Here is a 26,373-nt window from a genome sequence, read left to right as displayed (position 1 = left end):
TTTCAACACTGGAAGGTTTGAGTTATGAAGAAAAAAGGCTGGGGCTATTTTCCCTGGAATGAAAAAGGCTGAAGGGGGATTAGGAAAATCATGACAGGCACGGATAGCCAAGGTCTCTTTCTTCAGGGTAGGGGAGTCCAAAATTGGGGGCATAGAATCGTAGAGGCCTAACAGCACGGAGACAGGCCCTTTGGCCCAAACTGGTCGGTGCTGACCAAAATGTCCATCCACACTAACCCCATTGCCCTACACTTTGCCCGTATCCTTCTAAACCTTTGCTATCCATGTGTTCATCCAAGTGTCTTTTAAGTGTTGTTTTTCATATATATGCCTCAATCATTTCTTTTGGCTGCTCACTGCATATGCATACACACCTGCGTAAAAATGTTGCCCCTCAAGTTCCCATGTATTCTTTCCCCTCTTACTTTAAACATATGCCCTCTAGTAGAATTCCCCAAGCCTGGGAATAAAAAGCACACTGACCCTATCCATGCCTCATGATCTCATATACTTCTGTAAGATCCGCACCTTCCCCCACCTCAATCTCCTACACTCTAAAAGAAGAAAGTCTGAGCTTGTCCAGTCTCTCCCTATATCTCAGTCCGTTCAGTCCTGGCAACATATTGTAAATTTCTTCTGCTCTCTTTCCAGTTTTAATAACGTCCTTCCTATAGCAAGGTAACCAAAACTGAACACAATACTCCAACTGCGGCCTCACCAATGTCCTGTACAAGTGTAACACAACTTCCCATCTTTCCTATATTAAATTTGGACAACATATCAGAAAAAAGGAAACACCGACTAATTAAAAAAAACGATTAGCTTCCTATTAAAGGCGTGGGATTTACTCAGAGCTGCCTGACCCAGTGAACTTCACCTTGAACTGTTTTAGCTTCTTTCCAGTTGAATGGTAACTCTACCGTTTCCCAAACGTAGCTGGTAAATACTTCACCACACATCCCTCGTTTTCCCCTCAAATGAGATTCAACACACTAGCTCTTGTGGGGAGGACCATTTCAGACAAACCACTCTGCCATTCACCAGCTGACTGCTGTGTTATCATCAATCCCTCTCCTCACCTTCGCCAGTTGGTGCGCCTTCAGCCTGGCCATGCCAGCAGTATTGGAAACACCTCGCCAGGCATCTCCACCACCTGGACCTCAGGGCACAGCTACAGTCAGGTTCCAGGCACACATTGTGAACCAAGCCTCATCAGGGAGCAGCAAGAGGCCATTTGGCCTATTGTGGGTGTGCCAGGTGCCCACAGCAGCAATGTCCCCTCACATAATCGCACCTCCCTGCCAAGCTCCCCCACCTTCTTTTAAACCTACATTTTCTTCCTTCACTTAATAATCAGCCCCCTGCCTCTCCTCTCAGCTAGGCAGGGCCTCACTGATCTGATTAGAGCTACCCCGGTTCTAGGGCACACCCAACAGCAATGCACACAACATTTCCCTGTGTAAAACAGACCAGAACTAGACAGCAAACACCCCTACCACATGAAATCTCATTTTACGCCTCTCCAAGGGAAAAGAGAACAAATAAAACGAATTTCGTTACCCAAAGCAACAGGGCTGAATTTCCATTCACTGTTTTCAGTACGGCACCCCCCCCCCACCCCCAACCACAATCCCCCAGCCCAGAAAAAGCTCCATGGGTTCAGGTCTCAGTCTGAGAGCTTCCCATGACAGAAATGCAGCTGCAAAATAAAACGGTGCAAGACTCTAGTCACATGCTGGCAAGAGACCTCCTTCAGCAATAGAATTATTGAAACCCTACAGTGTGGAAACAGGCTATTCAGCCCATCAAGTCCACACTGACCTTCTGGACAGCATCCCACCCAAACCCATATAACCTATCCCTATAACCCTGCATTTCCCAGTCAATCGCCTAACCCACACACATTGGTGGACTGGAGGCGGAAACTGGAGCGGCTGGAGGAAACCTGGGCAGACACAAGGAAAACATCTACCTGGGTGGAGTTTGCACAGAGTCACCAAGGGTGGATTCAAAGCCAGGTCCCAGGCATCGTGAGGTAGTAGTGTCAATGATTGAATCACTATGCACCATAAGGGTCTAAGGGAAACAAGACAAAGCAAGAAATGGCCATTCAGGCCATCTTTTCTCCTCCTGTCTGCTGTTGCCACACACATTATTTCAAAGTATCCTCCCAATGAGATGGGCTCATCTGAACCCGCCCCCACATTTCCAGGCTGCGCACTCCATACCAGGATCACTTACTGCATCAATACGTTCCTGACATCACATTTGCCTTTTTGAAAAATTAGTTCCAAGTTACACACTCTTGCTCGATTGTTTTACAGGACAAATCTTCCTTTTACATGCTCTGTCCAGATGTGTTGTCTCCATCAGACCTTCACATAACCTTCTCCTCTCAGGAGGATAGTCCTGACCTACCTTCATAAACTGAAGTTTCTCTTCACTGAAACCCATTCTTGTAAACTTCTTCTGCAGACTCCCCAATGCATTCACATCCTTCCTGTGTTCGGTCCACAACTGGACACAATGCTCCAGCTGAGGTCTGACTAGTGTCTTATACAAGTTCAGTATAAAGCCCCCCGCTCTCGTACTGTCCCCTATTAAGTGAAACCTAGAATACCGAATAGGTTTTCCACTGCTCTCTCTCATTGTCCTGCTATCAACGATTTATGCACATATACACCCAGGTGCTCAGCCCCTCTGTCCCTGCACTCCTACTAGAATTATGTCCCTGATTTCATACTGTTCATGTTCTTCATGCCAAAACGTATCCTCACACTCCACTTCACTGAACTTCATCTGTTCACTTCACCAACTTATCCAAGTCCATTTTTTGTTTTACATTTTCCTCCTTGACTACACTTCGAAGTTTTGTAACATCCACAAACACTGAAACAGTCTCCAGCACACTACAGATCAAGATCAGCTCTGAGGAAGGGTCAATGAACCCGAAACATTAATTCGGTTTTCTCTCCGCAAATGCTGCCAGGCCTGCTTAGCTTTACCAGCAACTTCTGTTGTTAAGGGCCATTAATAGGTACAGGGGGTTTCTCCTATAATGCATGTTCCGGCAACACAAATTGGCTATAACGTGATTGATGAATAGGGGAACAGCATTTGTCAAACGCGAACTTTGTGTTGGCCACAAACATGATCCCTGCAATGTTTAACATTAGAGAGCTGTGACAGTAAAGCAGAAACACAACTGTAAGAGACGCTGCCAGCAGGCAGGTGACGTGATTGCCAGTGGCCAAAGTGTTGTTGACGTTTCTGGCAGCTTAATGGTCCTAACCATGTTACTGGCATCTGGGCGACGCTGTTGGCAAGTGGCTTGATATTGTTTCTAACTGGGCTTTGCTGTTGCTGGTGTTTGTGAAGTTAGGTCACTGGGAGAAAATCCCAACCACCAAGTGATGCCGCTGGAGTGGAGATAATTATTCTCAGCAACTGGTTTTGCTGCTGGGGTTTGATGCTGCTGAATAGTGTTGGTGATGGGCACTGGATGGTGTTATTCCAGGAATTGCTGGATACTGCTGATGCCCTAGTATTCCTGTTGGAAGCAGGATGCTGTTGTTGCCGCAGGTTCTATTTCACTGTGGAAACGATGCTGCCTGTGGTCGGTCAGGGTTACAACTATTTGGTGATTAATGCTGCCGATGGTGGCAGAATGTGGCTGAGTGTTTGCTATTAGTGATCGTGACCGGGTGAGGTGTGTCATTGGAGTTTGGGTGCTAACGTACACACTGTTGTTGGTGTGTGGCTGCAGTGGAGAGGAATCTAAATCTGCTCATTACTTTCAGCTTCTTCAAACCATGATGCTTTTAGCTGTAATCTGAACGCTTGCACTTCATTAATTCAATAGAAGTGAGGCAGTCAATAATGCTACTTGTGGTTGGATGATGCTATCGCTGAAGATTGGATGAAGGCCCGCACCCATTCTCGCTTTTCCCCAAAGGTCCCATTACTTATATAGTGATATTTTCTGCAATGCAATGTTGCACTGGAATTCAACTATGATGTTACACCAGAACACCTTTTATCAGGGGAAGCTTTGTCCCAAGACCAAACAGGGGGGATTCCACACAAAAAATCCACAGCCCCAGGTAGATGGTTCATTGACCATTATTCCCTGCTTCCTATCACCCAGACAATTTTCCATTCAGCTTGCTACTGTCCCTTTTGTCCGAAGAACTCTTTATATTTCTCAAAATTCTGTTTGTATGGCACAATATCAAATACCTTTTGAAGTGCATGCACACAGCAATTTAGTCAAATGCTATTTTCCCTTCTACAAATTCATGCTGATATGCCTACTTATCTCTACGTGACTACAAATCCGACATCAAATAAAATTGTTTCTTGAAGCCTCCTCCCTGCTGAGGTCGAACCGACTGGTCTGTAATTACTGGGTGTTTCCTTGTCACTTTTTTTGAATGGGCTGGAATAGTTTGCAATTCCCAAATTCTCCAGCACCTAGCTAGAGTATAGAGAAGACTGAAAGATTATAGCCAGTGCCCCTGCAGTTCCCACTCTCATTCCCTTCAGAATCCTTGGATACACCTCACCTAGTCCCAATGCCTTGGAAACTTTAAGCACTGAGTCTATCCAACACTTCCTTCTGATCAGTGTTGATCCCACCTAGAGACAGTTTCCTCTTCCATTGTCAATGGCTCCCTGGGTAAAGGCAGATGCAGAGTATTCACTTAATACATCAACTAAGTGCCCTGCCTCCATAGATATATCCCCTTTTTGGTTCCTAAATTGGAACCACTCCTTTGAAACCACTCTTACTAAGTTATACACCTATGGAAAAAAAAACTATTTCCCTTCAAGTTGCCCCCCAGTTTCTCAGTTTCTCCTTGCATCTGTAAACATACTTCATCACCTCCCCTCTGAATCTACTGTATTCCTCTTGGCTTTCACTCACTTTCCACCTGACAGCGGTCACAAACACTCCTTTACTTTTTAATCTTCATTTCTATCTCCTTTGGCACCCAAGAGGCTTTGGATTTGTTCGCCCTTCTGTTCCCTCGTGAATGGGGAGGCCTTGAAGGTGTTGGGAAAAAAACAAGATGAATAATGCTTTTTGGAAAGTGGCTCAATCTCTCGCTCCAGTCAGTCAATCTGGCACTGCTCTGCTCCTATCCCATTGAAGTCGGCTCTCTCTAGTTCAGTCATCTTGCCCTGATTAAAAATGACACTAGGCAATCCATTCTAAACCTTACAATACAAACAATCACAGTCTCTTAAAACGACACACCCATCCTAATGATACTTGATCGAGTTGACAGATTTAACTAGGGCGAACAGTGTATTCTTTTGTGTTGGATTGGGCACATACTGCTGGAAAAAATTTTCGGAAACAATACAGGAATGATTCCTCCCCCCTCCCCCCGACCAATGCACCCTTTATTTTCCCATTGTTCTGGTCTACATTTAAGAAAAGGCTCCTATCATAAGTAATTAATCTATGAAGATGGCATTGCTCTGATTTCCCAGATCATTCTGACTAGACAGTGGTGCACTGAATATGATAAGCAACGTAATTGCACCTCTTCTCAAACTAAATTGATGCAGTCCTTGAACCCTCAGACTCATCCCCTCCAAAAGCATTATGGGACTTTTAACATCAGCCCACAGGGGCAGATAGGTCTCCTCCATGTCTAATTTGAAAGAGCAGCACCCCTTCAGTACTGAAAGTTGAGACTCGGACTGGATAACAAAGTGTGAAACTGGATGAACACAGCAGGCCAAGCAGCATCTCAGCATCTTGGATTCTCCAGCATCTGCAGTTCACATTATCACTCAACAGACTGGATTGGATCTACCTGCACTATAGGGATTCTATATTAGATTAGAAACCTAGCATGCCTACTGTGTGGGAGCAGGCCATTTGGCCCATTGAGTTCTCACCAACCGCCCCCCCCCCCCCCTCGCCCCAAAGCAAGGAGCATCCAGCCCAGACGCACCCCTCCTTACCAATCCCTCTAACCCTGCATTTCCCCATGGCCAAGCCACCTAGCGTACACATCTTGGTTACTGTTGGAGGAAATCAAAGGACCCGGAGGAAACCCATGCAGACATGGGGAGAATGTGCAAACTCCACACAGTCATCAGCCAGAGGATGGAATTGAACCTGGGTCCTGGTGCCGTGAGGCAGCAGCGCTAACCACTGAGCCACCATACCGCTCTGAAGAGGTGGCAGCTGATTAAAAGAAATATACAATGCTCATCAAGAAGCAAAGATTAGTGGAATTGCTGATAGCGATGAGGACCGTCAAAAAAAATACAGCAGGATACAGATAGGTTGGTGGTTTGCGCAGAGATGGCAGATGGAGTTCAATCCGGAAAAAATGGGAGGTGATGCATTTTGGAAGATTTAATCCAGGTAAATGCAGAACCCTTAAGAGTACTGATAGGCAGAGGGATCTGGGTGTACAGGTACACAGGTCACTGAAAGTTGACTACCTTCTCCACCCGTGTTGCCACAAGACACAACAACACGTTTGTCTTCATCGGCCAGGGCACAGAATTTAAAAATTGGCAGGTAATGTCGCAGTTTTACAGAGCCTTTGTTAGGTCGCACTCGAAATACGGCAGTCAATTCTGGTCACCACATTACCAGAAGGATGTGGTGGCTTTGGAGAGGGTACAGAAAAGATTCACCAGGATGCTACCTGGAATGGAGAACATGAGCGATGAGAAGAGGTTGGAGAAACTTGGGTTGTTCTCGCTGGAATGACTGAGGTCGAGGGGCGACCCGATAGAGGTCTACAAGATTATGAAGGGCATGGACAGACTGGACAGTGAGAAGCTTTTTCCCAGGGTGGAAGAGTCAGTTACCAGGGGCCATGGGTTTAAGGCACAAGGGGCAATGTTTAAAAGGTGATGCATGAGGCAAGTTTGTTTTTTGTTTTACACTGAGGGTAATGGGTGCCTGGAACCAACTGCCGTTTGGGGGGGGGGGGGGGGGGGGGGTAGTGACAGATACTTCTAAAAAGGGCACCTTGACAATACACGAGTAGGATGGGAAGAGGAGAATACGGTCCCTGAAAGGCCTGGGGGTTTTAGTTGTGACGGCCAGCATGTCAGTGCAGGCTCAGAGGGCTGAAGGGCTTGTTCTTGTGCTGTAATTTTCTTTGTTCTACATATTGGAATATCCACACACTCCCACTGCCTGCAGCAGAAATTAAGTATCACAGATATAGTTGGCCAAGCCTGCTCCAACACGTAGCAGTCCTGCTGTCAGAACTCCCCGCTGATACTCTTAAGTTTAAAAGAAAATCACCTAGCCATTGAGCAAGACAAGACTGAATTGGAGAGATCTTATGCCCTTGTTGCTTTTCTGTTTCAATCTGCTACCAGAAAGCATTGAAAATGTGCAAGACGAAAACAACAGTGCCAAGGCTGAAGGACATTACAACAGTGACTGTACTTTGGTTGTGAAGAAGTGTTTGAGATCTGCTGAGACAGTGAATGTGCAATACCCCTGACCATGGAACATTCAATAACCTGTAGCCATTAGAAGGTGCCTAACAAACTGGTGCCAGACACACGCTTATTCTTTCATGAACAGGGGAAATTGGAAAAATAAACAAATATCGATTTTTGGATGCATTCAAGAATTAGACCAGAATATATATATTTTTTAAATTAATCAGAGTCCTGTAAAATCACATTCCCAGAAAGTACAAACTGTCAGTCCATCCCAATGCAGGATAGGGATGAAGTGCATGCAGAGAAAAACCTCTTGTTTACTTGTGGAAAGGTCACTTAAAATTGTGCTGGAGGATCACGCCTCCATTTGCTGATTCAACAACCCAATCCAGATTAAGGGAATTTTTCACTTGAATGGAGGTCATTCAACCCAATCACCTGCTCTCTATTTAATCACATGGCAGATCCACACCTTAGTTCTATTTGATAATGTAACAATGTTATAAAGGTCCAACAGACAATGGGGACCAATCAACAGCACCTCATGACTGAATTGATACCATAGACACCCTCTCATTGATGAATAGTCTAATAACTAATGAGTTCAGCCAGCTGGACCTCAGAATGAGTTACCTGATTGGGGCTGTTAATCTGGTCCAATCAGGGAGCCCTGGCTGACAGGAGTCTCAGAGGTTCTGTTCACTCAGCTGTTTCGGAGGAAGGCAGGCGTCTGTCAATTACTATGCATGTGTAACGCATCTCCTCCGACACTTCCGCCATCTACAATACGACCCCACCACCCAAGACATTTTTTCCATTCCGGAGAGACCACTCTCTCTGTGACTCCCTTTTTCGCTCCACACTGCCCTCCAACCCCACCACACCCAGCACCTTCCTTTGCAACCACAGGAAGTGCTACACTTGCCCCCAGCCTCCTCCCTCACCCCCATCCCAGGGCCCAAGATGGCTTTTCATATTAAGCAGAGGTTCACTTGCACATCTGCCAATGTGGTATACTGTATCCATTGTACCCGGTGTGCCTTGCTCTACATTGGGGAAACCAAGCGGAGGTTTGGGGACCACTTTGCAGAACACCTCCGCTCGGTTCACAATAAACAACTGCACCTCCCAGTCGCAAACCATTTCAACTCCCCCTCCCATTCTTTAGATGACATGTCCATCATGGGCCTCCTGCAGTGCCACAATGATGCCACCCGAAGGTTGCAGAACAGCAACTCATATTCCGCTTGGGAACCCTGCAGCCCAATGGTATCAATGTGGACTTCACCAGTTTCAAAATCTCCCCTTCCCCCACCGCATCCCTGAACCAGCCCAGCTCATCCCCTCCCCCCACTGCATCCCAAAACCAGCCCAGCCTGTCTCTGCCTCCCTAACCTGTTCTTCCTCTCATCCAACCCTTCCTTCCACCTCAAGCCGCACCTCCATTTCCTACCTACTAACCTCATCCCACCCCCTTGACCTGTCAGTCTTCCCTGGACTGGCCTATCCTCTTTTCTCTCCATCTTCGGTCCACCTCCCCCCCTCTGAAGAAGGGTCTTGGCCCAAAATGTCAGCTTTTGTGCTCCTGAGATGCTGCTTGGCCTGCTGTGTTCTTCCAGCTTCACACTTTGTTATCGTGGATTCTCCAGCATCTGCAGTTCCCATTATCTTGAATAAAGGGTGACTTGGTGACGGGATACCAGCCTTTGGTGGAGATATTTCAGTAATCTGCTCTCATTGTGAAAACATCCCACCAACATCTGCATGTGACCAAACGAATAATCTGCTCTTTTTGTGAAGTTTGAAGAAGCACAAATATTGATCAGGACTTGAAGCAGAACCCAATTACTCTGCCTCAATTTTGTGCAGTGCAGTCTTTAATTGCTGTCCAATAGGGCATTTGCAAAGAAAAAAGTCTGAAATCTCATCCCCACAATTCCTCATCCAATTTTAAAATGTGGTCTACAATTCAACCTTCTGATGCTAGGGATCACAGTCATAGCTCTGCACTCACACGGCCTTGACCAGCTCCTTTGAAATCAGTGACTAAGTGGGAATACTGTGCTCAAGAGAAAGTTGACATGAGGACCAAACAGTCTGCAACTTACAGTTAGACTCCAATGATTTAGCAAGCTTAGCTCCTTGCATTTGACCCTTCAATTCCTGCCCCACAGGGATCAATCCCATTACAGAGTCAATCCACCAACTCTAAATTCAGTCTTTGCATTCCCGATGAATTAATCTTGCTCCGATATGAAGAGAGAATTGACATAGGAAAGATGCAGTACAGGATATCTGCTAGGCATAAGTAAGATGTGGTTTGATCACAGCATGAGTTGCATCTTAACTTCACGGACCAGACCAAACCCTCCTCAAAATATATGAAGATGATAGTGTGGGACTCCAATTTGTTCTTATTTTAAATGTAAGTGTAAAACATTGCGTTCCAAATGCAATTCAATTGGTCAATGTTAAGCATAACATTATTTTTTCACAACACAGTTAAAATACAGGTAAAATTAAAATAAAGAATCTGCTTAAATGTAATGCTACCAAAATGTGTAACAAAATAATGTATTAACTACTAATTAACTGTTCCAACATAGTAACATGCCATAAACACAGCCTTGGCCAAGGCAAATCAGTAAAACAGATTGTCTCACATGCAATTCTAACAGTGGGAAGGGAACCCCAGCTTTTTGCTGCAACTGAGGAATAACAGCTTCCACACCCAGCTTCAAGACCCCAGTAACTAGAGAAAGCTAAAACTGAAAATCCTGGTTCTGTGGGAGCTTGACTCCTCCCATTCAGGCTGCTTCTACTGTTCTAACTTGGTGAAAAACACATGACCTCACAGGCTGTCCATTTTTATTGGCTTTGGAGCAGACTGCTCATTTTTCTGACAAAAAAGGAACCAAGACTAAAAATTTACCTCTTGAAGCTGTAGCACCACCACCGCATAACTAAATGAGAGATACCTCAGTTATTACTAGAGCTGTAATTCTGTTGATGTCAGAAGCAACGTCAAAGTGAAATCCTATCTGCTCCCAACAGTGGGAATGTGGCCCACAAGTTGAACTGGATCAGCCATATAAAATTGTGGCTACAAGAGCAAATCAGAATTGGGGAATTCTGCAGCACACAGCTGAGCTCCTGACTCCCCAGAGCTTGTCCAAAAGGCACAAGCTGGAAATGTGATGGAATACCCCCTCACCTGGTTGAGAGCAACTTTAATGATACTCAATAAATTGGCCACATGATAGCCTACGTGATTGAATATTCAAAGATGGTGAATAGAGTGGCAATCACTTTACTACATCGGTGATGGCAATGTCTATAATGCACAAGATACATGGCAGATATTCACCACAACTTGGATAGCACATTCAAAACCCATAACCAGAACCATCTAAAAGATGCATCAGAACATGACCTGCAGATTCCTCTCCAAGACATTCATCATCCCAATTTGGGAATATATCATTGTTCCTGGAGTGTCACTGCATGACCATTATACAATGTCTTTCCTAACACTGTGGCCACAGCTACATCATGGATTGCAGCAGTACAGGGAGCTAGGTCTCCCACCTTGTCAGAGGCAATTCTGGACAAGCAATAAATGCTGGATTCATTCGAGTGTCTGCGTCCCATTGTAGGATCAAATAAAGTAGAATATGGCACAACAATTTGGACACAGCTAAGAGCGATTCCTCAGAATGTTATTCTCTAACGTTACTGAAGGAACTGAATCTCTGATCATTGTCTTTTGTGGAAACTTGTGTAGGCACATTAACTTAAAAAAAACAGAGAAAGCAATCATAATTATAGTATAAGAAATAAAGAAATCAATCATCTGTTTGGATTGTGATACTCAGGAGATCCTCAAAAGCCACAATAAATGGACTTTTTTTTCTTCTCATTCATTCTCCATAGCATCAGACTTGGAAGCAAACAAAATTTTACGCCAAAATCATCTCAGTTGAAAGGCAGTATATCTGACAATGTAACACACCGAATATTATAAAATGCCACTGGCAAACTCAAGTGAGGAGAGAGAATGACAGCAAGTGATAGCTTCCATCTGTTTTGTTCTTTGCAGACTGAAAGAACAGAAATGCACTCTGCAACAAATAAATAAAACAGAAGAAATTCCTGGAAAGGCTCAGAAGGTCTGGTGGCATCTGTAGAGAGAAATCAAAGTTAACGTTTTGGGTCCAGTGACCCTTCCTCAGAACAGGTTTCTGATTTCTCTCTACATTGGCTGCTCGGCAGAAAAGCTCAGGATTCTAGACTGCTATATGGAGAGAAACCTGTTGTAAGGAAGGGAGATAGTGGTGGGCTTTCTGAAGCAGGTGAATACATTGGCTTGTAGCAGGAACAGGTTGAAGATGTCAGTGAATACCTCTGCCAGTCAGTCCGCACAGGATCTGAGTGCTCAGCTGGGGTCACTGTCCAGACCCATCATACAGTATAAATGCTGGTGCTGCCTTTATATATCTTGCAGATTATGCGATGAATTGGAGAGGAAAAGCTTTGACAAAATGCATATTTTTGCAGCATTACTCAATCCCTTGAGCACCAACCAACTACCTGACATCCATCCTTAGAAAGATCTACCTTCCTACGCAAAGTAAGGGCAAAAACAAAAAAGAAAATAGAATTATTTAACAGAATGACTGTCAAAAAGGCTTTTTTCATTTTCTCCCCAGCATCTATATACAGTAAATAGAAATATTAATTAAAAAGATAGATTTTTCATCTTGAACATCTTAATAATTTTGCTTCAAGTCTGCCCAGAGCAGCCAGACAAATTCCACCCCCAATCCATTTACAAGTTTACCGAAGACTCCACTGTAATAGGGTGGCCCTTGTTGTGAATGAGAACTTTGAGGAGCAGGGAAACAGGCTTGAACAGATCGAGATTGAGGAAGTTGGCAAACATTAAGATTGGTAAGTCCCCAGGACAAGACCAGATTTATCCTAGGTTGCTCTGGGAAGCGAGAAAGGAGGTTGCTAAGCCGCTGGCCAAGATCTTTGCTTCCTAACTCTCCATGGGAGTCGTACCGGAAGATTGGGGAGAGGCAAATGTTGTTCCTCTTTTCAAGAAAGGGAATAGGGAAATGCCTGGAAATTACAGACCAGTCACTCTTGTGTCTGTGGTCAGCAAGGTTTTGGAAAGAATTCTGAGGGATAGGATTTATTACTATTTGGAAAAGCATAGCGTGATTAAAGGGAGTCAGCATGGCTTTGTGAGGGGCAGGTCATGCCTCACAAATCTTACTGAGTTCTTTGAGGAGGTCACGAGACAGGTTGACGAGGGTTGAGCAGTGGATGTGGTGTGCATGGACTTCAGCAAGGCATTTGATAAGGTTCCCCACGGCAGGCTCATTCATAAAGTCAGGAGGTATGGGATACAGGGTGATTTGGCTGTCTGGATTCAGAATTGTTTGGCTGAAAGGAGGCAGAGAGTGGTTGTAGATGGTAAGTATTCTGCCTGGAGGTCAGTGCTGAGTGGTGTCCCGCAGGGCCCTGTTCGTGGGCCTCTGCTCTTTGTAGTTTTTATAAATGACTTGGATGAGGAGGTTGAGGGGTGGGTTAGTATGTTTGCTGATGACACAAAGGTTGGAGGTGTCGTTGATAGTATCGAGGGCTATTGCAGGCTTCGGTGAGACATTGACGGAATGCAGAGCTGGGCTGAGAAATGGCAGATGGAGTTCAACCTGGATTAAATGCGAAGTGATGCATTTTGGAAGGTCGAACTTAAATGCTGAATATAGGATTCAAGGTAGGATTCTCGGCAGTGTGGAGGAACAGCGGGATCTTGGTGTTCAAGTGCATAGCTCCCTCAAAGTTGCCACTCGGGTGGATAAGGTTGTTAAGAAAGCATATGGTGTTTTGGCTTTCATTACAGGGGGATCGAGTTTAAGAGCCGCGATGTTATGCTGCAGCTCTAAAAAGCCCTGGTGAGACCACACTTGGAATATTGCATCCAGTTCTGGTCACCTTGTTATAGGAAAGATGTGGAGGCTTTGGAGAGGGTGCAAAGGAGATTTACCAGGATGCTGCCTGGACTGGAGGGCTTGTCTTACAAGGAGAGGTTGACTGAGCTCGGACCTTTCTCTCTGGAGAGAAGGAGGAAGAGAGGTGACCTGATCGAGGTGTACAAGGTAATGAGAGGCGTGGATAGAGTTGACAGCCAGAGACTTTTCCCCAGAGCAGGATTGACTGCCACGAGGGGTCATAGCTTTAAGGTGTTAGGAGGAAGGTATAGAGGAGACGTCAGAGGGAGGTTTTTCACCCAGACAGTTGTGAGCGCATGGAATAGTTTGCCAGTGGTAGTCGTGGAAGCGGAATCATTAGTGACATTTAAGCGACTGCTGGACATGCACATGGACAGCAGGGAATTGAGGGGATCGTAGGTTAGGTTATTTTGTTTTTGGATTAGAATTAATCCACGGCATAACATTGTGGGTTGAAGGGCCTGTACTGTGCTGTACTTTTCTATGTTCTACGTTCCACGTTCTAAATACACTTGGGTGGCAAAACAGCCAATCTTGCGTAAGATCCTAATACCTTTGCATTAATTGTACCCATTGCTATCATTCAATAAATCACACCATATTATGCAAGGCAAGTTCCATCCTGGTGTCTCCTCTATGACTGATAATAGACCTTTAAGGATCAACTCAGAAAAGGGGATTTGTGCCAGTAAACATTTTAAACGAAAAGCCACCAGGGGCGGGTAAGCAGAGGTGGTGGCACAAACTGGTTCAGGGCAACAGATTACAAATCCATGGGCAAACCATCTAGGTTTCAAAGAAAAAAAAATCATATTTTAATTCATTTCTTCTTGAACCAATTTCAGAAGAATCAAAATGTTACAGGATGGGGGCGAGAGAGAGAGGTGGGGTTTGGCTCCTCACGTCCAGTCAACAGAACCACGCCGAGAACAGTTAGTACAAACTGGTTTCTTTCTGAAGTTGCTGTAAGGCACGGGCAAGAGATCCTTTTTGCCTCAGCACAAGAGTTGGTAACTTTTCATTGCTCCTCATTTCAGTTCCTAGTCTCTTAAAACATCTCAAAAGCGAATTGGAGTGAGGGATTTTCAATAGGGTGGGCCCTCGTGGCTGGAAACCAGAGCTTGACTGAGCCCCCAAGAGGATGCAGTGAAGAAATAAAGCAGAAATCTGCAGTGCAGCCTTACAGACAAAGGTTATTTCAGGATTTTATAAATAGGGCGTCACTTCGCAAACCACAGGAGCTGCCCATGAGGAGTTCCAAGTGACATTCAAAAACACACAATAGAAACACGACCACAATTAAAAAGGTACAAAAATAAAAAGGAGCAAGTTTGACTCACTATCAGCTGTGACTCGTGGATGTCAGGGGTTCAAACACTGCTCCGAACCACGAGCAGGAACTCCGCCCAGGCATGTGCCTTGCCTCAGCATTACAAAGCAGAAGCTCAGTTCCTCTTGGAAGGGAAGACTGGGAGCTGTCCAGAACAGCACAAGCTACTGGATAAAACAGCAACTGTTACATTACTCCCCAAGAGCTACACACTGACAGTCGATCAAATTGTTTGTCCTATCCCAGTACCGGCCCTTCTCATCTGTCAAATCATTAAAACAAGGTGACCTTGTAATCAGGAGACAGCAAGAGCAAGAGAGCCAGCAACAAAAAAAATAGAGAGAGGTTAACAGGAGACCAAGAGGTCGAGACAGAGAGGGAGCACAACACTAATCAAAGCCATCAGTGATCTTCCTCTCATCATAAAGCTCCAATTTGCAAATTGAACTTCTCAACCTTTGTCAGAGGGGAGGCAATGGTCCAGTGGTATTATCGATGAAACCATGCTGACTTTGTCCTATTTTACTATACACTTCCAAATATTCAGAAACCTCATCCTTTACAATGGGCTCCAAACTCTTACCCATGACCAAGGTTAGGCTAATTGGCTGTAATTTTCCATCTTTTGCCTTATTCCCTTTTTAAACAGGGGTGTCACGCTGTAAGAATTCCATGATCCTTCAAATCCCTGCTGTTATCAGACTGCTGAATGGATCTCTCCAACTTCAAATAACGTTGATCTTGCTTTGTGTAGCTGTAACCTGCATGTCTTGTTCTGTGTAAGCGTCCTGTACTCCGTACGATCCTTGTTTGCTATGAGCTGCCTGTACTGCTCGCAAAACAAAGTTTTTCACCGTAGTTAGGTACACATGACTACAACAAAACTTTTTAAAAATTAGCCTGGTGAGTCTTTTTTGAAATGCCTCCAATGCTAGTACCTCCCATCATAATGCAGGGACCAAATTGGACACAGAACCACAAACATTTTATATGGCACCTGATTAAATGCTTTCTGGAAATCCAAATACACTAAATCTATTGGTTCTCCTTTAAACAACTCTGCTTTTATGTCCTCAAAGGTCTCTATCAAATTATCAGACACAATCCTCCTTTAACAAAACCACGCTTTCGACTCAGTTTAAGGGTGTTTTTAAATGTCCTGAGATTTCTTCCTAAAGAAAGGGATCCAGAATTTCCCATTGACAAAATGTCAGGCTAACTGGCCTACAGTTTCTTGTATTCTGTCTCCCTCCTTTCTTTAAAGATGGCATCGGATTCAGCTTTTATACAGTGGATTGAAAAACTGCGAAAGAACAGCAGATGCTATAAATCAGGAACAAAAACAGAAGTTGCTGGAAAAGCTCAGCTCTGGCAGCATCTCTGAGGCAAACATAAAAATCAGAGTTAATGTTGGGCCTGAAATATCCTTCACAGCTATACAAAAGCCTGCTTCGGCCACATTTGGGGTATAGTGTCCAGTTCTGGTCATCTCGTTATCAGAAAGATGTGGAAGCATTGGAAAAGGTGCTGAGGAGATTTACCAGAATGTTGCCTGGAATGGAGGGGAGGTCTTATGATGAAAGGTTGAGAGAGCTCGGGCTTTTCTCTTTACAACAAAGAAGAGGAGAGGTGACTTGATTGAGGTATACAAAATGATCAGAGATATAGATAGAATGGACAGTCAGAAAAAAAATCATTTGCAATCTCCACATCTGTTTCCCACTTTCCACAATCTCAAGTGTTAAGAGGCCCCAAGCCTTTCAATTAATAAATCTGGAATATAAAATAGTTTCAGCTGCGGTGAATTATTGTTGTGACAGTCTTTACAACAATCAGAAAATATCTGGAAATTTTTCCTCGGGTGGAGGTAGGTCTTACGAGGAGACATCGTTTTAAAGTGACAGGAAGTAGTTATCGGGAAGACGTCAGAGGTCGGTTCTTTACTCAGAGTGGTCAGGGCATGGAACTCATTGCCGGAGGAGATAGTGGAATCGGCCTCATTAGGGGCATTTAAGCAGCTATTAGAGAGGCATATGGATGACAGTATAAGGTGGAGGTTAGATAGACCTTAGGATTAGGTTAAAAGTTCGGCACAACATTGTGGGCCGAAAGAACAGTACAGACCCATGTTCTGTGTTCTATGTTCTAGACGCTGCCAGACCTGCTGAGCTTTTCCAGCAGTTTCTGTTTTTGTTTCAATCCACTGTACCCTCTTGTGAATTCTAAATCTCTTTACACCATTCTGTCATTTTCTTATTCGTGGGATGAGGGCAGCCCTGGTTAGGCTACCATTTATTGTCCCATCCCTAATTACCCAAAGGGCATTTAAAGACAGGCAACTACATTGCTGTGGGCCTAGGGCTTTTCTGATAATTGATAATGGTTTCATTAAACCCTTAATTCTAAATTTTCAATGAATTCAGATTTCACCATCTGCCACGACAGGATTCAAATCCAGGTTTCCAGAGCCCTACCTGGGTCTCCAGATTAATACCCTAGCAAGTATACCACAAGGTCATCACCTCCCTTCCACTTTGTAACATTCTTTTACATTTAAGAAACACTATGCAAGACTAAGTTGTTGTGGTTTATTATAATCTGCAGAACTGCAATTATTGTTCCTTGCATATGCTCACCTTCTAACGTACATCTCCACTTGACAACACCTTCATCTTAAAAGCAAGACTCAAATCCTGACTTCTGACACATTAAGTGTCTGATTCCCTCGAAAAAAATCATTTGCAATCTCCACGTGTTTCCCACTTTCCACAATCTTACAAGTGTTAAAAGACTCCAAGCCTTTCAATTAATAAATCTGGAATATGAAATAGTTTCAGTTGTGGTGAATTATCGTTGCAACAGTCTTTACAACAAATCAGAAAATATCTGGAAATTTTAAAAACTAGTCTAATGGTAAACATCGTCGAGTACTGGGGTTAGACATCTGGTTCAGTGGTGTCTTTTAGGGAAGGAAATGTGATCTGACCTACATACGACTCCAGACCCACAGCAGTGTGATTGATTCCTGCCTGTCCTCCGAAGTATTTTTAGCCCTTGGGGTTTTGTTTCCCCTACAGCCTGGGGCTCAGAGTCAGCATCTTGAAGGATCTAAGACAGCAAGGCCTCAGATTTCATCCAAGTCAGTCAAGACAGCTGCAGATAGTTACAGCTTGGACTTGGGTCCAGTCAGTATCAGCCTCTAGCGAATCATGCTCCCAGGCACTGGGTAACAAAGAGGGCTCTGAAGAAGAGTCACATTGGCCTTGAAACATCATCTCAAATTTTTCTCTCCACAGACATTGCCAGATCTGCTGAGTCAACGGTTAATGAATGAGACAGTACAGGGCATAAGGCCCAGTTGTCCCCTCAAAAGGACATTCAGCCCGATTACCAACTCAGAAATACCAGCCCAGGATATCAAAGGGACTCCTGATAGAAGCAACTGAGGCTTTAACAAAGATAGTGGGAACTGCAGATGCTGGAGAATCCAAGATAATAAAGTGTAAAGCTGGATGAACACAGCAGGCCAAACAGCATCTCAGGAGCACAAAAGCTGACGTTTCGGGTTGAGGGTCTAGGCCCAAAATGTCAGCTTTTGTGCTCCTGAGATGCTGCTTGGCCTGCTGTGTTCATCCAGCTTTGCACTTTATTATCCGAGGCTTTAACAAACTCAGCTTGGTCTGAAGACATAGTAAGAAATGCCGATGCTGGAGTCTGAGATAACAGTGCAGAGCTGATGGAACAGAGCAGGTCAGGAGCATCAGAGGAGCAGGAAAGTTGATGTTTGAGAATTTCTGAAGAAGGGTCCTGACCCGAAACATCAGCTTTCCTGCTCCTCTGATGCTGCCCAGCCTGCTGCGTTCCTCCAGCTCCACTGTTATCTCAGCTTGGTCTGAATCTCTTTCCAGCCGATAGGAGGATTTCTGAACAGGTGCTGGCTGTCGTGATATAGCAAACACAACATGCGCACGGCAAGATCCCACTAACAGTCACATGCTCAAATGACCAGATAACTTGCTTGACCATGTTGTTCATAAGTAAATGGGGAGGGGAACAAAAACAGGGGCAGCAACTGGCCATTCAGCCCATCAAGTCTGATCCACTATTTGACTACATTACAAGACTATGAGAGACAGGACCAGGAGTAGGCTAGAAGGCTCCTCAACAAAATCGTGGATCATTGGATATTTCGCACATCCACTTTCCTGCCCTATCACCATAACCCCTTGTTCCTCACAGATGACCTTCTACCTCAATTTCACTTTCCGGCACCATCCCCAACCTCTAATGGCCAGAAATGCAGGTCATGACCGAGTCCGCAGCTCTCTGCAATGTACAGTCATTGTGAGACCTGGGCTGAGCACAGCGTGACGTTTTTAAGGCAGCCACACAAATGCACAAGGGGATGTTATGTCCAACCCTGTTTGGTATTTGCATAGCCACAATCCCGCCGCCCCCCCCCACCATGAAACTTCAAAAGAAAAAATGACAGGGTCACCTCTTCCTTTCAACACCGCACAACAGAATCTTTCTCATCCACCCAAGGGTGAAAACAGTGCCATGGGACAGCAGCTCCAGCCTTGAACACCAACTCCAATCCACAGGCTGGACCTCCCAATCTAGGTCACCACTCTCAGCTGCTGAGTGCTGCAGTGACAGAGGCAACACACAGTATTTTAAAAATAAGATGCCAGTGAAGTGGAGTTCTCGCTGAAGTCCCTGGTCAATGCATACTTTTCAGTCAGCCCCCCTCCAGCAGTAACCATCCAGGCTGCTGTGTGGAGTGTGTTTGCAAAAAAAAAACTGGTTTCCAACACTCGCCACAGTGACAACAATCCAAAAAGTAACTCGTTGCCTGTGAAGCGCTCTGGGACGTTCCCGAGGTGTCCACCGCCCCCCCCCCCCAAACCCCGAAAAAAACACAACTGAAACAAAAAAAATGCAATGTCATAAAAAATATTGATTATTTTTAGACACAAAGAAACGCCCTTTGTAAAATGCGCCATGCAAAAGGAGCAGTAACACAGTCCTGCTTATACAAGTGCTTCCTCTTTCCGCACTGTCTCTCTCTCTCTCACACACACACAAAACAGCCCCGCTATACTGCACTCACCCTTCCGAGCCGAATCCATCATATTCCTGCTACTTTTGCTACAATCCTCGGTCTGCAACTTGGAGTCCCTAGTCATCAGCATGTAGCCATGGGGCTTGATGGGTCAGGAGCTCGCCTGGGGCTGGAGGAATCGAGCTGGGGTGTCAACAGCACCAGGAGGAGGAGGAGAAACCTGCACAACGTGGACACTGAGGAGCGAGTAATCACTCTAGCAAATCCCGCTTCAGGTCGCTCTCAGTTTATAACAGTTCCAAGCGCTCCCTCTGGGTCTTAGCGCCGTTGCAAAGCCTGGATGATTCCTCCCTAACCACCAACCCCTTTCAATCCCATCCCCTCCCCCTGTAATTTACATCGACCTCTTATTTTTAATCTTTAATTGAACGACTGTCCTCAGGTACTGATTATTATCTGACGTCTCACAAGCCTGACTTAAGAATGAAGGGGCAATAGCCTAGTGGTATTATCACTGAACCATTCATCCAGACCGAAGTAATGTTCCGGGGACCTGGGCTCAAATCCCACTCATAGCAGACAGTGGTATTTGAATCCAATAAGTACCTGGAATTAAGAGTCTAATGATGATTGTGAATCAATTGTCTGGGGAAAGTCCATCTGGTTCGGTAATGAGATAAGGTGTAGAGCTGGATGAACACAGCAGCATCAGAGGAGCGGGAAGGCTGACATTTTGGGCCTAGACCCTTCTTCAGGAAATGACCATTTCTGAATGTAACAATGTAGGTTCAATTCCCACGCTGGCGGAGATTACCATAAATGTCCCAACTTCCAGCTTCCTGGCCTGAAGTTAGGGCACCACCAGCGTGTCGCTTCACCATTGAGAGTGGTGCCTTTATTTTATTCAGTTATACTTCACTCAAGGAGTCCAGGTTGCTTTGGTAACATGTGCTTTCTAATGCACTTCCTAATCGACGGCTACAGATGGCAGCATGGCAGCTCAGCGCTCAGTATTGCTGCCTCACAGCACCAGGGACCTGAGTTTGACTCTAACTTTGGGCAACCATGTGGAGTCTGTAGGTGGAGGCGCTTAGATTAGTTCACAGGTTGGCGCAACATTGAGGGCCGAAGGGCCTGTTCTGCGCTGTATTGTTCTATGTTCTATGTGATTTCACTAAGCTCTACATTGCTGTATTTCCTGCTTCAATACGCTTTCTAGTCCTTCCATTCCTCCTTTCCATTATACTTGCCTTCTTAATCATCTATTGCACCTAACATTTTATGATCCATTTACCAGGGGCACCCAGATCCCAATAAGTCCTGCAATCTCTTGCTATGTAAATGGTTTTCCTATTCTTCCTGTTCGCATAGATCCACGTTACACTTCACCTTCCAAATGTTTGCCAATTCTACATCATCTTAACAAGTTTCTGTCCCACTTATTGTTGAGTCATCAGCAAACTTAGCAAACATTGCCTGGACTGCATGCAAAACAAAACTTTTTTTTAATGTACCTAGGTACATATGACAATAAAAAAAATCAAATCAAAATATCAGTCCCTTCATCCAAGTCATTGATAACGATTGTAACTAGTTGGGGTCCCAGTAATAGCCACGGTGGGACTCCATTGCCTACAGCTTGCCAACCACTAAAAGAACCATATTGGCTTATTCTCCAGTAGTTACTTGAAGTTACTTCTTCAAAGAACTTTAATAAATTATTTAAACATAATGCATTTTTCCAAATCCACACCAGAAGTCGCAACCTTCCAATTTGAAAATGTCCATTTTGTCCTGACCTTGTCTCAACTGTCCCATCCTCATCCCCTGTTCATAGGGCTTGCTAAGGCTCCTTTGATAGTATCTTCTCAATTTGTGACCTCTACTACCCAAAGGAACATGTGTAGCAGAAAAACAGAAGTGCCACTGTCTACAATTTCCCCACCAAGCTCCACAGCCTCCACTATGTAACTGGACCTTCATTGCGGCTTGGTCAAAATCCTGGAACTCCCTCCCTAACAGCACTGTGGCTGTGTGTATACAACATGGACTGAAGTGATTCAAGCTGACAGCTCACCAATTAGGGTGGGCAACAAATATTGGCAAAGCTTACATTTTGGGAATTAATTCCCAATTCCCAGGGAAGCAGGGAGACCAGGAACAAATGTGATATTCCAAAAGTGGCCTAACCAATGTCCTGTTCAGCTGCATCATAACCTCCGAACTCCTATAGTCAGTGCGCTGACCGATAAAGGCAAGTGTCATCTCACCTATTTGCAAGAGTCTTTTTTCTATTTGTTCGCAGGCCAAGCAGCATCTTAGGAGCACAAAAGCTGACGTTTCGGGCCTAGACCCTGTTCTGATGAAGGGTCTAGGCCCGAAACGTCAGCTTTTGTGTCATGTGGGTCTCTGGATTCACAGGCCAGTGATAATATCATGAAATCATCACCTTCCCTGGGAGTAATGTATCTAGCTTTGCTGATAAAACAACATTGGGTGGGTGTGTAAGCTGTGAGGAGGACACAAAGAGGTTGCAAAGCCATAATGTGCAGGTTAACAAGGTGGTAGATGGAAATTAATGTGTGGGAGGTGTGAAGTTATTCACTTTGATGACAAGAACAGAGAAAGAAAATGTTTTTAAGAGAACATGAAATTTATAAACAGAGCCAATTGTCAGCCATTCCTAATTGTTTGTGGATGAATGTGACCTGCTTGACCATTTCGGAGGATAATTAAGATTGTTGGCTTGACAAACAGCAGTGGGCCCAGCGCCTATTCATGTGGCACACCACTGGTCAAAGGCCTCCCATCAGAGAACCTTTACGGCAATTTTGCATCCAATTGGCTAGTTCTCCCAGGATCCCACATGATCTAACCTTACTAACCAGTTTACTATGCAGAACCTTGTCAAACAATTTGAGTCCATAAGGGCAATATCTAACACTTTATTGCCTTTATTGCTTCTTTGTTACCCCATTGAAGAACTAAATCAAGTTGGTGAGACATAATTTCCCACAGACAAACCATGCTGACTATCCACAATCAGTCCTTGCCTTTCCAAATGCATGTGAATCCTGTTGAACTCTGCTGTTCAAATGGCAAGTTCGGATCTCCTATGGATTTCAGCTGGGACAAAAGTGAGTCTGTATGACTCAGCTGCTTACTACGTTACTACACTCTTCTAATGCAAATACGTTACAAAATATTTGTTTGGTTCCGATAAGGTTGTTTAAACTTCCCAAAATGTTCATTTCTTATCAGCACATAGCAGAGGGGCAGAGAACAAAGCCTGTGCTAAACCAGCCCAGGACCTCATATTATTCCCAGGCCACTTGCTAGCAGGCTGGGAAATGGATCGGATCTAATTACTGTGAAGCATGACAGACGAGAAAGTTACAGAATCAAGGTGTTTTGACACACAAGGGACACGTCCTGTACCAGGGCATCTGGCATAAGCAGAAGATTATCACCAACCTTCACAGCTTCCTGGTCAAAGTACCAGAAATGTGTCTGTAGGGTAACTCTTGAGTGCATTCTGTGCCCTGCAAAGATATACCCTAATTACCCACATCCTTGGCGTATAGACCCAGGTTAACCAAACCAAAGATAACCTTCATTTCATAAAGTGCCATGTCACATTTCAAAGCACTTTACACAGAATCATAGAATTTTACAGGACATAAAAGAGGTCATTCAACCCACTGTGTCTGTTCTACCCAGCTCGTCCCATTCTCTAACACGATCTCCATAGCCTTGTAGCTTCATTCCTTTTAAAATTACACATAGCTCTCTGAAAACTTCCTATGGAGTCCATCTCCAACACTTTCCCAGGCAGCACGTTCCAAATCTTAACAACTGTCTCAATAAAGGAGTTTCTCCTCATCTCACACCTAGCTCTCTTGCTGGCAAATCTTGAAATTATGACCTCTAGTTGCTGACGTACCAAGTAGTGGAAACAGAATATCCTTCTTCACCCTATCAAAATTGTTCATAATCATGAACACAAATGACAAAGAACAGTACTGCCACAGGAACAGGGCTTTCGATCCACCAACCCTGCACGGACACGTGATGCCTTTCTCAACTAAAACCCTTTTGCATCTACATTATCCATATTCCAATAAGTCATTACTGATCTGGCCCAGGCCTCAACTCCTCTCACCTGACAGCTCCACACAGTCCTCATCTCCCCAAATGTGATACTGTAAACTTCAGAACTTCAATAACTGCTGATGGATTGAAAGAGTCAATTAAGTTAAACTGTTACACATGGGAAGAAGCAGCAATGCCTAGGATAAGCTGTTAAGGAACAAGGAAGCTACTTCAGAAGATAGGGAAAGCCGCAGAATTGTAATAGTTTGGATGAAAGAATCTAAGGAGTCAATAATAACATCATACCAAAGACCTAAAGGACAAATAAAAACTCTGCTAGAAACCAACACTGGAACAATACAGCAGCAGAACTTCAAAGATCAAAGATAATGGGAACTGCAGACGCTGGAGAATCCAAGATAACAAAGTGTGAAGCTGGATGAACACAGCGCGCCAAGCAGCATCGTAGGAGCACAAAAGCTGATGTTTCGGACCTAGACCCTTCCCACAAAAGCTGACGTTTCGGGCCTAGACCCGAAACATCAGCTTTTGTGGTCCTAAGATGCTGCTTGGCCTGCTGTGTTCATCCAGCTTCACACTTTGTTACTTCAAAGATCAACACTGCATTAGGATTGAACCCTGGTCACTTCCACAGACAGACACTATTGGTTGGAATAGTAGCTAAATTCCACCATTAATCAGGAAATAGCCAGTTGATTTGTGATGTAACTTGCTTAACTTGAGGGGTCTTACTGTGCAATAAAGTTTAAATTATTGTTCAGTATTTGAATGTCCGGGAGATTTCTTAGTAAGTAAGTTACTCATACGTGAGGAATAAGAGAATGATCAGGGAGAAGGTAGGGCCGATCAGGGATAGCGTAGAGAACTTGTGCGTGGAGTCTGAGCAGATAGGGGAAGCCCTAAATGAGTTTTTTGCTTCGGTTTTCACTAAGGTAAGGGACCTTGTTGTGAATGAGAACTTTGAGGAGCAGGGAAATAGGCTTGAACAGATCAAGATTGAGGAAGTTGATGTGCTGGAAATTTTGGCAAACGTTAAGATTGATAAGTCCCCAGGGCCAGACCAGATTTATCCTAGGTTGCTCCGGGAAGCAAGAAAGGAGGTTGCTAAGCTGCTGGCGAAGATCTTTGCTTCCTCACTCTCCACGGGAGTCATACTGGAAGATTGGAGGGAGGCAAATGTTGTTTCTCTTTTCAAGAAAGGGAATAGGGAAATCCCTGGAAACTACAGACCAGTCAGTCTTACGTCTGTGGTCAGCAAGGTTTTGGAAAGAATTCTGAGGGATAGGGTTTATGACTATTTGGAAAAGCATAGCGTGATTAAAGGGAGTCAACATGGCTTTGTGAGGGGCATGTCATGCCTCACAAACCTTATTGAGTTCTTTGAGGAGCACATGAGACAGGTTGACGAGGGTTGAGCAGTGGATGTGGCGTACATGGACTTCAGCAAGGCATTTGATAAGGTTCCCCATGGTAGGCTCATTCATAAAGTCAGGAGGTTTGGGATACAGGGTGATTTGGCTGTCTGGATTCAGAATTGGTTGGCTGACAGGAGGCAGAGAGTGGTTGTATGTAAGTATTCTGCCTGGAGGTCAGTGCTGAGTGGTGTCCCGCAGGGCTCTGTTCTTGGGCCTCTGCTCTTTGTAGTTTTTATAAATGACTTGGATGAGGAGGTTGAGGGGTGGGTTCGTATGTTTGCTGATGATACAAAAATGGAGGTGTCGTTGATAGTGTCGAGGGCTATTGCAAGCCTCAGCGAGACATTGACAGAATGCAGAGCTGGGCTGAGAAATGGCAGATGGAGTTCAACCTGGATAAATGCGAAGTGATGCATTTTGGAAGGTTGAACTTAAATGCTGAATATGGGATTAAAGGCAGGATTCTCGGCAGTGTGGAGGAACAGCGGGACCTTGGTGTTCAAGTGCACAGCTCCCTCAAAGTTACCACCCAAATGGATAAGGTTGTTAAGAAAGCATATGGTGTTTTGGCTTTCATTAACGGGGGTTCGAGTTTAAGAGCTGTGAGGTTATGCTGCAGCTCTACAAAACCCTGGTGAGACCACACTTGGAATATTGTGTCCAGTTCTGGTCACCCTATTATAGGAAAGATGTGGAGGCTTTGGAGAGGGTGCAAAGGAGGCTTACCAGGATGCTGCCTGGACTGGAGGGCTTGTCTTACGAGGAGAGGTTGACTGAGCTCGGCCTTTTCTCTCTGGAGAGAAGGAGGAAGAGAGCTGACCTGATCGAGGTGTACAAGGTAATGAGATGCATGGATAGAGTCGATAGCCAGAGACATTTCTCCTGGGCAGGATTGACTGCCACGAGGGGTCATAGTTTTAAGACGTTCGGAGGAAGGTATACAGGAGATCCCAGTGGGAGGTTTTTCACCCAGACAGTTGTGAGCGCATGGAA

General features: G+C 44.7%; 1 protein-coding gene across 1 annotated transcript in view; it reads right to left on the bottom strand.

The window, feature by feature from the left end:
• adissp (adipose secreted signaling protein) overlaps positions 1-20,131 on the bottom strand; it is a 98,382-nt gene extending 78,251 nt beyond the window's left edge. Inside the window, exon 1 of the mRNA XM_048544455.2 lies at positions 19,901-20,131. Coding sequence (XP_048400412.1) covers positions 19,901-19,982 — 82 coding nt within the window. The 5' untranslated portion in view covers positions 19,983-20,131. The remainder of the gene's footprint in view (positions 1-19,900) is intronic.
• Between the last annotated feature and the right edge of the window lie 6,242 nt (positions 20,132-26,373).

Source organism: Stegostoma tigrinum, chromosome 1 (genome assembly GCF_030684315.1).
Source record: "Stegostoma tigrinum isolate sSteTig4 chromosome 1, sSteTig4.hap1, whole genome shotgun sequence".
Classification (NCBI taxonomy): domain Eukaryota; kingdom Metazoa; phylum Chordata; class Chondrichthyes; order Orectolobiformes; family Stegostomatidae; genus Stegostoma; species Stegostoma tigrinum.
This window is presented reverse-complemented; position numbering and strand designations above follow the sequence as displayed.